Here is a 13,068-nt window from a genome sequence, read left to right on the forward strand (position 1 = left end):
TTCTCAGAACCTCCAGTTGGGGGGCGGCAAAGCAGGATGTTCGCCACGTTGAAGGTGCTTCCTCGGAGACGCCGAAAGGTGCCGTTGTGTGACCCACAAGCTGTGCATGATTATTATTTTTTTTGGGGGGGGGAGGACGACTCTCCTTTCCCCTCTTTCTCACGACCGCAACTTCCTCCTCTGAATCTAAAAGCCGGAAAATTTACACTGGTGGGGTTTTGGGGATGGCCTCGCTCGCCCCCTCTCTCATGCCAGCTCCTTTACACTCGGACCCCAAAGAGGACTCTCCGTATCATCTCGCCCCTCCCTTCCGAGGGCAGCTTGTTCCTCGTCTCGAGTTGCCCCCCTCGGGAGGAGGAGGAAGCCGCGCCGAAGAGCTCAGGCAGCCCCGCCCCGTCCACACCCCCTCCGGCGCCGGAGCTGCCAAAGCGCGCCGGCACCGACGGGGTTAATCTCTCCCCGCGCAGCTCCTGGGAGGCGAGGGAGACGAGCCCAGCCGAGCCGGGCTGGGAATTGAAGCGCCCAGTATCCGGGCAACAGGCGGCGGGAAGCCACTGGCTGCGGAGCCGCCGGAGCCGTCCTGCTGGCGCTGCCCTCCGCAGAGCGCCCCCTCTGGACAAAGGGGCGAAATGCTCCCGCCTCCGTCGGCTGCCTCGAGCCCAAGGCCAGGAGGAGGCTGCGCGCTCCGGCTCTTCCGTGGAGCCTCGACGCCGCGGGGCATCGCGCAACAGAGCGCCTGGCGCGGGGAGCGCAACTCGGGCGGCAGCTGTCCATGGCCCCTCTCCGCCCGCCCCCAACTTCTGGGCGGCCCCCCAGTTGCCCCTGGTGACCAGCCCCCCCTCTCCCTGCAGGCTGCCCCTCCCAGCCCTGGCGGAGGGGAGGGGTGGCAAGAAAGAGGCCAAGTCGCCCAGGCGCTGCGCGGTGCTTCCTCCCTCCCTCCCTTCCTCCCTCCCTCTCGCCCTCCCACCATCCGACCATGAGGCAGCTCGGAGCGGGCTCGGCTTCCTCCAGTTCTTTCGCAGGCGCACCTGAAGGCCGGCAAGACCCTTCGCCGTCTCTCCCGGCAGGAGCTGTGAGGAAAGCGCAGTCCCACCTGGACCCGACGACGGCCACCTCCGACGGAAAGCGCGTCTTGCCGGGAGCTTGAAGCGGCTTCTCCTCATCCGCCTTGCTTGGACCTCGCCGACGCCGCGCCCCCCTCGATCCTTCCCTGGGGGTTGCTGGAGGGGAACCAGCTCAGCCAAGCAGAAGCAGCAGCGGATGGTACGCCTGGTTCGCTCGGCTTTCCTCGCCCGGAGGCTCACGTCTAGGAAATAAGCGGCGGCTCCTTCCTCGAGCGCGGGAGACGTCCATGGTTTGCTTGTTTGTTTCTTGATCGCGCGTCTGACCTGGCTGCGAGCCAAGGCGAAGCTCGGCAATCCAAGACGGCAGGAACGGCGAGACCCCGAGAGTGAGTTGTTTGCAGATCTGTGTCAGAGAGAGAGAACCGGCGTGGGAATCCAACACTGGAGCTCTTTCAAAGTTTAAAGTCAAGTCAAGCCCTCTCTCCTCTCCACTTTGGGAAGACTCAGCAACCTGCTGAGGACCAGAAGAGAGAAAAGAGGAGAGGAGATGATTTCCTCCTCCTCCTCCTGTTCCTGCTGCTGCAATATCCGTCTGATTTGTTCCTAACACGGTGTTTTTCTTTACCAGACTCCTGTGCCCTCGATAAACACGCGCGCACCAGTTCCGTTGCCATCTGCTTCCAGTTCTGCCTCAAGGCAGGGGGGGCCGAATCCTGTAGCTCTCCGGCTCGCCAGCCAGGCCCCTTTCCTTCCGTGTCTGGTCTTCGGCTCCCCCTCCGTCGAGGCACTTGTTGCTGCTCGGTGGCTGAGGAGCAGAACACTTCCCGCTGGCCTCCTCCACGGCCACGCACGCACACACAGAGAGACACGCGCGCACACAAAGACGCTCTCCCTCTCGAGAAGGACTGTGCCTGCTCCGAGCTGAATGCCAGTCCCGGCCCACCTCTGAGACCCATCGCTCCTGCCTGGGAGAGAGCGAGAGCGCGCGCCCTCGCCCAGCCGCCCAGCGCAGCTCCTTGCCGGACGGGAAGGGTCATCCGAGGGCACCTGCGGGCCACCTAACCTGATCTATGATCAGCTCGGTGTGTGTCTCCTCTTACCGCGGGCGCAAATCCGGGAACAAGCCACCGTCCAAAACATGCCTGAAGGAAGAGATGGCCAAAGGCGAAGAGTCGGACAAGATCACGATCAACGTAGGGGGCACCCGGCATGAGACGTACAAGAGCACCCTGCGCACCCTGCCGGGCACGCGCCTGGCCTGGCTGGCCGACCCGGACGCCCAGAGCAACTTCGACTTCGACGGGCAGAGCAAGGAGTTCTTCTTCGACCGCCACCCAGGCATCTTCTCCTACGTGCTGAACTACTACCGGACGGGCAAGCTGCACTGCCCCGCCGACATCTGCGGCCCCCTCTTCGAAGAGGAGCTCACCTACTGGGGCATCGACGAGACCGACGTGGAGCCCTGCTGCTGGATGACCTACCGGCAGCACCGCGATGCCGAGGAAGCCTTGGATATCTTCGAGAGCCCGGAGCCCGGGGCTGGCGGGGCTGGCGAGGAGAACGAGGAGGAAGGAGCCCCGGAAATGTCTCTGCAGCGCCTGGGCATGGACGACAGGCCACCGGGGGCCACGGGAGCAGGAGGCTGTTGCCGCAGCTGGCAGCCCCGGATGTGGGCACTCTTTGAGGATCCCTATTCATCCCGGGCAGCCAGGGTGAGTTGATGGGCAATTGGTGGGGGCACCTATGGGAGGGGGGGGGGCTCCACACACTGGCCAGATCCTCATGGGCCCCCAATCACTCAGTTACCCTTCCTGCTCCACCCCATTGTTACGTCTTCTGTTTCTCTCCAGAGACAACAGTTGCTTCACATTTCATTTTTAAAATTTGTTTCAAAATGTTGTTACTGAATTATTTCCATGAGTTACATTCAGTTTGAGACATTTTTGTTATGGGCAGTATGGGATTTCATCCACTCTTGAAGGCTTTTGAGTCGGGTTTCTTTCTTTTCTTTGTGATGACCCTCCTGTTCATTCGCTGCTATTTTCTCTTCCTCTTTCCCTTCATGTGACCTTCTCTCCTTGCTCTCCCTTGCTGGCACAAACGTGAGAGGGAAGCTCTCAGTTCTTATTTTCTCTCTCTCTGTGAGAGTTTCTTTTCTTTTTATGCACACACATAGAGGAGTAAAACAGCACCCCTGAATTTGTATGGACGTGGCTTACCCCTACCCCAGACAATTATCACCCCAAAACAACTCTCAGTAGGCAAACACAAGGCCTTCAGATTCCCAAGGCAGCCTTGGAGCAGCCTGCCCCAGCATTACGCATGCTGTCCCCTCTTGCACTCATGGAATTCAAGATCTAAAATATTTTTAGGAAAGCCCAGTAATAATTACCTCTATCACTGGGGATCACATAACAAAAACTACCATAGAGAGATCAAAATTTTCATAAGTTGTGGGTCCATGACTTTTGAAAATCAGGGGTCTGTAGTACTTAGCTGATTAGGAACCACAGACATACATATTTCCCTCCTATGCTTCTTCCAGGTTCACCACTGGCTTACATGTGTCCTTTCACACCTCTCTCTTGTGTCTATGCTTACATGCATGTGCACAGAAATTCATGTCTTAAGCAGCCAAAGAAAGAAGAAGCTGTGGGTGGGAGTTTGCCCTTGACGACCCAAGGAGGCTACATTGCCCCCAACTTTTCTTTCTATTTATTGTCCTCTTTGATCCACTATTCAAAAACAAGCCTTCCTTTTGTTTAAGGAAGCTGTGATGCAACCCCCTGGTTTCACCCATGATAGCAGTAAATCTAATTTTCATCTTTTAGAATTCCAACTTGCAAGCAGATTAGTGATACCTGCCATGCCTACCTGTTTGCAAGTTCCGGAACAAGAAATGCAGCCTGACGGGAAGCCACCTGCTACTTGCCTGCTTTTTCACTTTGAGAGATACTTTTTCATGCCTACTGATGGAGACACACCCACTTCATTCCCATTCAAACCCACGCAAATTAATAGAGGCAATCTCCACATGCTTTTGCTTTTTAATGTACGCATAAATCAAATGCATTATTCACATCCAGCCATACGCTCTTGCTTTTATACTCAATAAGTAGTGGCTCATATCTCTGGTTCCTTAGTCACACCTATCACGTAAATGCTGGCACATATACTCTTAGCTTTCTCTGTCTCACATGCAGAAGCATTGCTGGCATTTAGAGGTGTAAAAAATGCAAGGGAACACTCTGAGCTCAGCCTAGATCCTGGCAGAGTTCACATTAAAATGTGTGCGTTGGTGGGGGGTTGGACTCTCTATAACCATCATAAGCAGCAAATACTCTTTTGGCACCTTAAAGACTAACAGGTTTTGGTGGGCATAAACATTCATGGACTGGGGTCCACTTCATCAGCTGCTTGAAACATTATCCTCCATTGCAGGTATGGTATAGGTGTATGCACATACATCCAACATGTTTTCTTCCAGCCAAACGGCCAAATCCCGAAACCAGACATTCCGAAGATGGCATTACCGGTCCCTTCTGTAGTCTCAAAGGTCTTAGATTTCCAAAGCTGCTCTCAATTTATGAGAGGGTCCAAAATAGACTTGCTGAAAACAGCCTCCAGGGATTTTCCCACACTGCCTTCGCCTGTCTCTCGTCTTCTCCTGGAAAATGCTTTCCCCAGCCGTTGACCTCGGTGATGCCTGATGATATGATTATCAGAGCTAGAAATGAAAAAAACCTGCCCCAATGTAGTGATAAGTACATCTGTCCCTACCTTCTCCCTGCAACTATTTAAGAATATGATCAGCCCAAGTCATTGCACGAAAAAATCTCAGTACCTGTTTTGTTTTTGCTTTTGCGAAGGTTTCAGTTTCTTGGAGAAAGCAAAGCTTAAGGGGCTCTCACTGTCAATGGCAGATGGAGAACTGTCCTCTCTCAGGGACCAAGGCACAGGGCCATAGATGGCTTTGAAAAGCATCTAAATTACTGTAAAAGGGAGAGGATATGTATTAAGATTTGGCGGGCATTAGCTAGATGGCATGACCTGGCTGACTCTGCTGTACTCTGGGGAAGCTGAGAGCAGTTGACCCAGGAAACTTCATTTACCTCCATCTCCATACTTCCTTACAACTGTGATAAGGATCCTCATATGGTATAAACAGGTGCTGTTCAACTCATTTCAAGCTCTCGATACTTCCAGCAAGATTATCTCAATTTGTACCAGCTAAGTATCCAGTACAGCTAATGTTACATACTAGTGTTGAGAAGGGTGTTTTAAATGGTTCATGAAATATGAATGGTTTGTCTTAGAAAGTGCCCTTGTGCTTCATTTAGGTGGTGTAGAAATAACACCCCCTCCCCTTAATGGAATCCTGCTCTGAAAGAAACAAGTGTTGATGCATTATTTGTCACAGAAACAAGATCTCTGATCTTTGTTGTCCACTAAGGCTTGACTTTTCAAAGACTGCCATAGATTCCATCTTTTTCATCACTGGAATAAATTCTAGCTGGCCTTAACTGGCCTTATTAACCCTTGTTCTTCATTGGGTACATGGCATTTTGATTTGCTTTCTCAGGCCAGAAAACGTTTCTAATAATAATAATAATAATAATAATAATAATAATAATAATAATAATAATAATAATAATAATAATTTTGCATTTTTCTTGACTAAGACAACATAGGGGGAAAGGTACAAAAGTGATGTTACTCAGTCTCACTCCTTCAGTGTTCCTGCTCAAAATATGTTGCCCTTTGCATGTAATTGTATGAAAACGTGGGGAGCAAAGGACAGTCCTTTGTGGCCAAGTTGTTCATTGTAATCAATATTATTCATGCTTCTCTGGCAAGCAAGAATGTCTGGGTTTTTCAAGCAGATGGCATCAGCCCAGACAGGCCCCATTTCTGGCTGGACCCCATTACTCTTAGCCTGCCCCCAATCTCTCCCTCCTGCCACAAACCAACATCATAAGACATCTTGGTTTATAAGGTTGTGCTGTGAAGGGGAGGAGCCTGTGGCATCATTATCAAAAGTGACAGTTTTATTGGTGCTTTGGCTGGAGCTAAGAGTCCCTGCTGTGGCACTGACTTCTGAAGGTTGGGTTTTGAGAGCTGTTTTTTCCACACACCTATGGAAGATATTTATCAGAACACAAAATGGGCAATGAGGCACAGGGCAACGACAGAGTTCATACTTCTTCTGGAATTACACTAACTCTAGTTAGGAAGTCCCTCAGCACAACAGAAATTGATTCCTCCATACAAAATGCAGAGAAAGCGGCTTTGGCTGCAGGAAGCAGCTGACTTTGGAGTAACAGTAGGAATTGGCGCTTTGTGCTGGGAAGGAGCCCTGTCCCCCTGCCGCGATGAACAAAGGCATGGCATGCTAGAGACTCACACAAACAGCTGTAATCATGGACATGAAACATTGCAGCAGTCTGCTCAGCAGGAGAGAGCAGAGTTTAAAAGCCCCAAATGAAAGCAGATCTCCCACCTTAATTTCTGCTGCTCACAGCCAGACATAATTTTGCATCCTGACTCTCTTGCGGACTGTGAAGAACAGTAAAGGCAGAGCTGTGTAGTGGGCATAGCTCACCAGGAATTCATGCAGAGGTTCTTTGCTCACACTTTGCCTGCCACTAGAAGGCAAATGTTTCAGCAGTAGCAGAGATACTAGGATCTGACAGTGTTGGCCAGTGTGATATTGTGGCAATTGTGTCAGGCTAGGCACAGACAAGGGGAGATCTAGGGTCAGTTTCCTGCTCAGCCATGAAGTTCACTAGGTGGTCTCAATCTAGTCATGCTCTGTCAGCCTAAACTGTATTGCAGACTTGTTGTGAGGAGAAACATTGGGGTGTGTGGGTGTATGTCCCTTAGGTTCCTTGGAGTAACAGAAGGGTGGGAATGAGATAATAAATTAAGCTGCTAGACTGCTTTTGTTGCATTGCATATTGCATAGAAACAGGAGGAGGAGGAACAATACCCGAAAAGGCCTGCCTCCACCAAAATGACACTTTTCCACACCTGGAATATACCCCATGCCAAAGGGAGACAATTGCAACAATGTGGTGGTGGGTTTTTTTCTTCCTCTTCCTCTTCCTCTTCTTCTTTTCTCTGCACAGAGAAATGTAACAGAAAAGGTAACAACATGCTTAGTAAGAGTGGCAATCATGTTAGCTACTGTTGCTGTTCAAGTAGATGGGGGCAGCCCTAGAAACCACACTGAGGACTCAGCTATACAGCAGTAAATAAAATGTTTTAAGTGCTTTGTAAAGTGCAATATACAAATGTGGCACTAGATTGCGATGGTGAGCTATGGCAAATTCAGTATATTTTTCAAATTTATTTTTTTTTAAAAAAGCACTTTCACAGCATTTTTTTTATATGTGTGTAGATTCTACCTGAGTGCATAAAACCACCAAAAGAGAAAATGAGCATGCCAGCAATGCATATACAAGCCACAGGAAGAGGCTTCAATGACTCTATGTGTAATCAAGAAAGTGCATGATCTAGAAAACAGGAACAAGCACGCTGCATATGTGAAATTAAGGTGTTTCCCCACTCCTGTAATGTGCATACTTTACACTTGCTTACATTGAATTGTATTTCCAATTTTACTACTCATTCACCCACTTTGGAGAGATCGTACTGGAGCTCTTCACAATCTCTGTTTGCTTTGTTTTAACCACCCTAAAGAATTTGGTATTGTCAGCAGGTTTCCTCACTGCTCCTGAACTTTAGGTCATCTAAGGACAAGTTTAAAAGCACAGGTTCCAATGGTGATGCTTGGGAGCCTCAGCTTTCTACACCCCTCCATTAAGAGAAGGGTCTGTTTATCCATACTCTCTGCTTCATGTTTCTTAACCAGTTACTGATCCTCTCTTATTCCATGATTGCTAAGCTCAGGATTCTGTGGTGAGATGAGGTACTTTGTCAAAAGCTTTCTGAGAGTCTAAATACACAGTGTCCACTAGATCACTTCTATCTATATGCCTGTTGACATTATTGAAGAACTCTGAAAGGTTATTAAGGCAGGACTTTCTCTTGTGGATGCCATGCTGGTTTGGCTTCAGCAAGGGTCTTTCTTCTGTATGGTTGGTAATTTTGTAGAACAATGTTTTCTACCAGTTTCCCCAGATGTTGAGCGAACCAATCTGAATACCATATGAAAAATGGATGTTACTGTACATTGGTCACTTCCCAGTTCGCAGGTGTGGAGACTGATCTTAGGGGCAAGTTATGTGTTTTTATTATAAAGTCAGCAGTTTCACATTTGAGTTCTTTAAGGATGCAGTGATTTGTCAGCTTTTATTTTGTCAAAAAGACATTGAACGTCATCTCTTGACATCACTATTTGCCTCAGTTTCTCAGACTCCCTTGCTGTGAAAGTTAGGCACAGGGATGTGCCTTATAAGTGAAGACAAATGCAAAGAATTAATTCAGCTTACTTCACAAAGTTCACTTAGGATAGTGGTTGATCCACCATTCAGAACAGATGGGAATCAACTTTACCCCAAGTATCTAAGTGGAGATGGCTAATTTAATAGGGTTGTGCTTAGAGACTAGGGCAATTGTTCCACAACCCCATGAAGTATTATGAAATCAATATTTGCCTTCATATCACAGGGCTGATGAGTCTCCTCTTGAGCTAAAATCAATGATCCAACGCAATGACTAGATGTTAACTGAGGCCAAGCAGTAAAAGTGAAAAGCTCTGCAAGGCTCATCACCAACTTGGTAAAATTGTTAGGTGCACTGATTTGTTAAATAAAGCATCAAATTATTCTGAGAGAAATGGTGTACACTTGTGTGTGTGCATGTGTGCTTGTGCTTATTTCACATTTGTTCCAGTTATTCATTTTCTGAAACATCTTGCATACTATGGAGCTTCAGCCAAGAGTATGAATTCTTCATTGTATGTAGAATGGAAAGGCCATCAGCTTTGGAGGCAGGGTGTCAAAGCAGGGTGAACTATTGATATTTTTTAATTGCTTTAGAATTTAAATATGCTTTTATTTATATTCTAAGTTTCCGTTACCTTGTGAATAGCAGAAACTTATGCATGTTTATTCAGTAGCAAGTCCCACTGAAACCTCTCAAGTAACTCTGTAATTCTATACACACTTAGCTGAGAGGATGAGGAATATTTGTGGACAGATATACATAGGACCGCTCTATTCCATTTCAGTGGAAATTACTTTCAGGTACGTATGGCTGCAACCTTAATGCCAGCTACACACACACACACACCACTAGCCTGCTTTAAAACGAAATCTGAGTTAAATATTTACACTAATAATCTCAGAAAATTCAATTGATAATTTTCTGTGAAACACATTGAATTAAAGGTCGAATAAGCAGGACAGGAGTGCAACAGAACTTTCTGATTTGGGGTTCTCAGCAACTGGCATTCAGAGGCATATTGTCTCGACACTAAAGCTAGTACTCAGCCAACATGACTAATAGCCATTGATAGCCTTTTCATGGATTTGTCTAATCCACTTTTAAAGCCAACTGAGTAGATGGCCAACTCATTTGGCATTTATTCCTATACCATGGAGGGAAACTGATTTGCCCCATAACCACCAGCCCTTGCTTCTGGAAAGTTATCAGTTTCAAAGGCAGTTGGCCAAGTGACGGGGAGAGTTGTGTTGTTTGGGGAAAAGAAACTTAAAACTCCTCTGTGCTCTCTTGAACTAGTTTTACTCAGGATCTTAGCCTTAGCCTTCAAGGAAATCATCTGGCTTGGTCTGCTCCCATGTAGACAGAGAAAGCCAAACTAAAATCTGTGAGTTTCACAACAGATCTCCTTGTATCTAAATGGTAGGTACTGTATATATTCTGTAGTACATGTAGCCTCACAGTTTAGGGTTTTGGATTATACTCCTAGGTAGCATGAATCATTTATTTAATTGCAAACCAGTGCTTTAATTAATATCACATTAAAAATGATATATGAACGATCAAACTTACTACTTCTTCATCAAAGCTACCAGACCTTTGCTCCAAGTCATCATCAACCAAAGCACAGAAATAGCCTTCATATGTTCATGTGGGTTTTAATCCATGCATTGGTTGGCAAACTGATGTGCAGGGGGGAAACAAACAAGAATGAGGTTGGAACACAAACAAACACAAGTAGTCCCAACTGGGTAATTGAGGTCTTCCTGTTTATTGTTAGCTGGCCTTTGGGATACAGGAGAAACCAAAACTGCTGATGAGTTTCATTGCCATCAGAGGCATGGAAATTTCATGCTGCCCAACAATTTGGTCGCAAAAGGACATCATAAAGCAATGAGGAAGTTGAGTATGGCATTTTCAGTCCTCGCCTAATACTTATTAGTATTATTCCTTGAAGGTTAGCATAGTGTTGAAGGTAAAAGAAAGGAGACAGACTGCCTGCAAGTTCATAATTTTGAGGTAACTCACTGTTTCCACAGTCTCCTCCCTCCAACTTCTTTGACTGATCAATCTCACTGAGTTGGGGGTGTGGCTGGAACTGAAAACTAAGATTCAGTCATGAAGGAAAGGATCCATTCAAGAAAGACTCCTCCTCTCCTCAGAGAGCATGGCCACATCAAGTGGGTAGAGAAAAACTCCAAGCTTGTCATTTGATCATGTGTATACCTCTTCCTAGGTTCAAATCAAGCATACATCTTCATTCTGTATCTTCTTTGCAGCAATTAATAAGTGCACCGGAGAAAGAGAGAGATGTTGTTTTCTACATATATTGTTTTTCTTCTCCCATGGCCTGTTCATTTTAATCACTAAGCTTATTTTCTCGTCCTCCTGCAGATAATTGCTTTTGCCTCGCTTTTTTTCATTCTGGCGTCCATAACAACCTTTTGCCTGGAGACGCACGAAGCCTTCATCATAGATGTTAACGTGACTGAAACGCTGGTGACGGGCAACACAACTGAGACCTTTGTGATGCGAAAGCTGGAGACGGAACCCATCCTCACCTATGTTGAGGGAGTCTGCGTCCTGTGGTTCACTCTGGAGTTCCTAGTGCGCATTGTTTGCTGCCCAGATAAATTGATCTTCATCAAGAACCTTCTTAACATCATAGACTTTGTAGCCATCTTGCCCTTTTATCTGGAGGTGGGACTCAGCGGCCTATCATCCAAAGCTGCACGGGATGTGCTGGGCTTCCTGAGGGTAGTACGTTTTGTTCGGATCCTGCGGATCTTCAAGTTGACACGCCATTTTGTGGGGCTTCGGGTACTGGGCCATACACTTCGGGCCAGTACCAATGAGTTCCTCCTCCTTATCATCTTCCTGGCTCTGGGGGTTTTGATCTTTGCCACCATGATTTACTACGCTGAAAGGATTGGAGCCAAGCCATCTGATCCGAGTGGAAGTGAGCACACCCACTTTAAGAATATTCCCATTGGATTCTGGTGGGCAGTGGTGACCATGACCACATTGGGCTATGGCGACATGTACCCCAAAACCTGGTCGGGCATGCTGGTGGGGGCTCTTTGTGCACTGGCAGGGGTGCTTACCATTGCCATGCCTGTCCCAGTTATTGTCAACAATTTTGGAATGTATTATTCATTGGCGATGGCCAAGCAGAAGCTGCCAAAGAAGAAAAAGAAGCACATACCTCGCCCAGCGCCGCTTGACTCACCAACGTACTGCAAGTCAGAAGGCAACTCGCCCCGCAACAGCATTCAGAGTTATAACAGCCCTCCAGCAGCTGCAACAGCAGGGGTGATGGAGAGAAAAAGATCAGGTGAGGTGCAAGATCTTGAGCTGAACTAAAGCCAGAGAGAGAAAAATTGGTGGTAGGAGATTAGAAGCAGCTAAACACCTTGCAGAGACTAAACAGGTAGATTCTCCATCATGTATGTTCCTCCATTAGGCCACTCATATCATGATGCAGAATTCATAGTTAAAACAGAGGTTGGCTTTGAACAATTCTCTCAGCACGTCCCTCTATTAAATGTTCCCTTTTGTGTTTATGGATCAGGGTAATTGAATATGTTTAGCCAAAGCTTCTGACTTGGTCAACATGTCAGCATGGTCTCATTGTACCAGCTAGATCTTGAGCCAAATTCTCTACTTTGATATAAATGAGAAGTAACTTTATTCAATGAATGACTTTGTTCTCAATATCTAATGGCTCCATGTAGCATCAAAATTAACAAGTGTTTGCTGTGGGGGACAGAGATGCGTTATGATCAATGATCAAATACATTATGATACATTTTCACCAATGACCTGCTTGCACTATTTATTTAATAAATTTATTTTATTAATTAATTAAAATTCTATACTGCCCTTCATCTAAGGATCAGAGGGTGGTTTACAATATAAAAAAGCAAAAATATGTAACAGTAACAAACAAAAACAATAACCCTGCCCCCATAGTTTAAAAGGCCATAAATTATTTAATTAGCTGAAGGCCTGAGAGAAGATGGTGCCAGGTGAGCCTCCCTTGGGAGAGCACTCCACAAACAGGGAGCCAACACAGAAAAGGCTTTGTGTGGAGAGGACACACAAAGAAGGGCTAATCTTCCAAGTGCCAAATCACAGACAGAAATCCCTGAGCTGCTGAAGAGAGTGAATCCTCAGCATAACTACTCTCATATCTCAGTGTCCAAAGCCACTCAGTATCATGTGAAACACAAGGGAAAAGTACCTTCCCTGGATCACTGCAAGGGGCAGTATTGGCATGCCTCTCTCAGGGGAGTTGTGCAAGCTTCTCCTTTGGACATTACACCAAGGGTGTCCTCCTTTTTGAACCTGTGGGGACCCTGATCTGGATCATGCCCTGATGGCAGGGGCAGGGGCAGAGGGGAGAGCTAAGCTGTTCCCTTTATGCTGTTTTCCAGTGGAAAATCACCCCTCCCAGCTGCTATTTGTCCCCCAAAGCTGCTATTTGCTGCTGTTAATAGTGCAGAAAGATTCCACATAGAAACTGGGGGGTGGGGGTGGGAGGCATAACAATCCCCTGTTCATGGTACTTCCCATGACTGCTTTGAACCATGGGATT

General features: G+C 47.1%; 1 protein-coding gene across 1 annotated transcript in view; it reads left to right on the plus strand.

Annotated features, from left to right (window-relative positions):
* Window positions 1-632: 632 nt before the first annotated feature.
* The window catches only part of KCNC4 (potassium voltage-gated channel subfamily C member 4), a 24,815-nt gene continuing 12,379 nt past the window's right edge, over window positions 633-13,068 (plus strand). Inside the window, exons 1-2 of the mRNA XM_081915484.1 lie at window positions 633-2,776; window positions 10,866-11,805. Of these exons, the coding sequence (XP_081771610.1) occupies window positions 2,135-2,776; window positions 10,866-11,805 (1,582 nt within the window). The 5' untranslated portion in view covers window positions 633-2,134. The remainder of the gene's footprint in view (window positions 2,777-10,865; window positions 11,806-13,068) is intronic.

This window comes from Podarcis melisellensis (assembly GCF_964234715.1).
Source record: "Podarcis melisellensis genome assembly, chromosome: 6".
NCBI classification, from domain to species: domain Eukaryota; kingdom Metazoa; phylum Chordata; class Lepidosauria; order Squamata; family Lacertidae; genus Podarcis; species Podarcis melisellensis.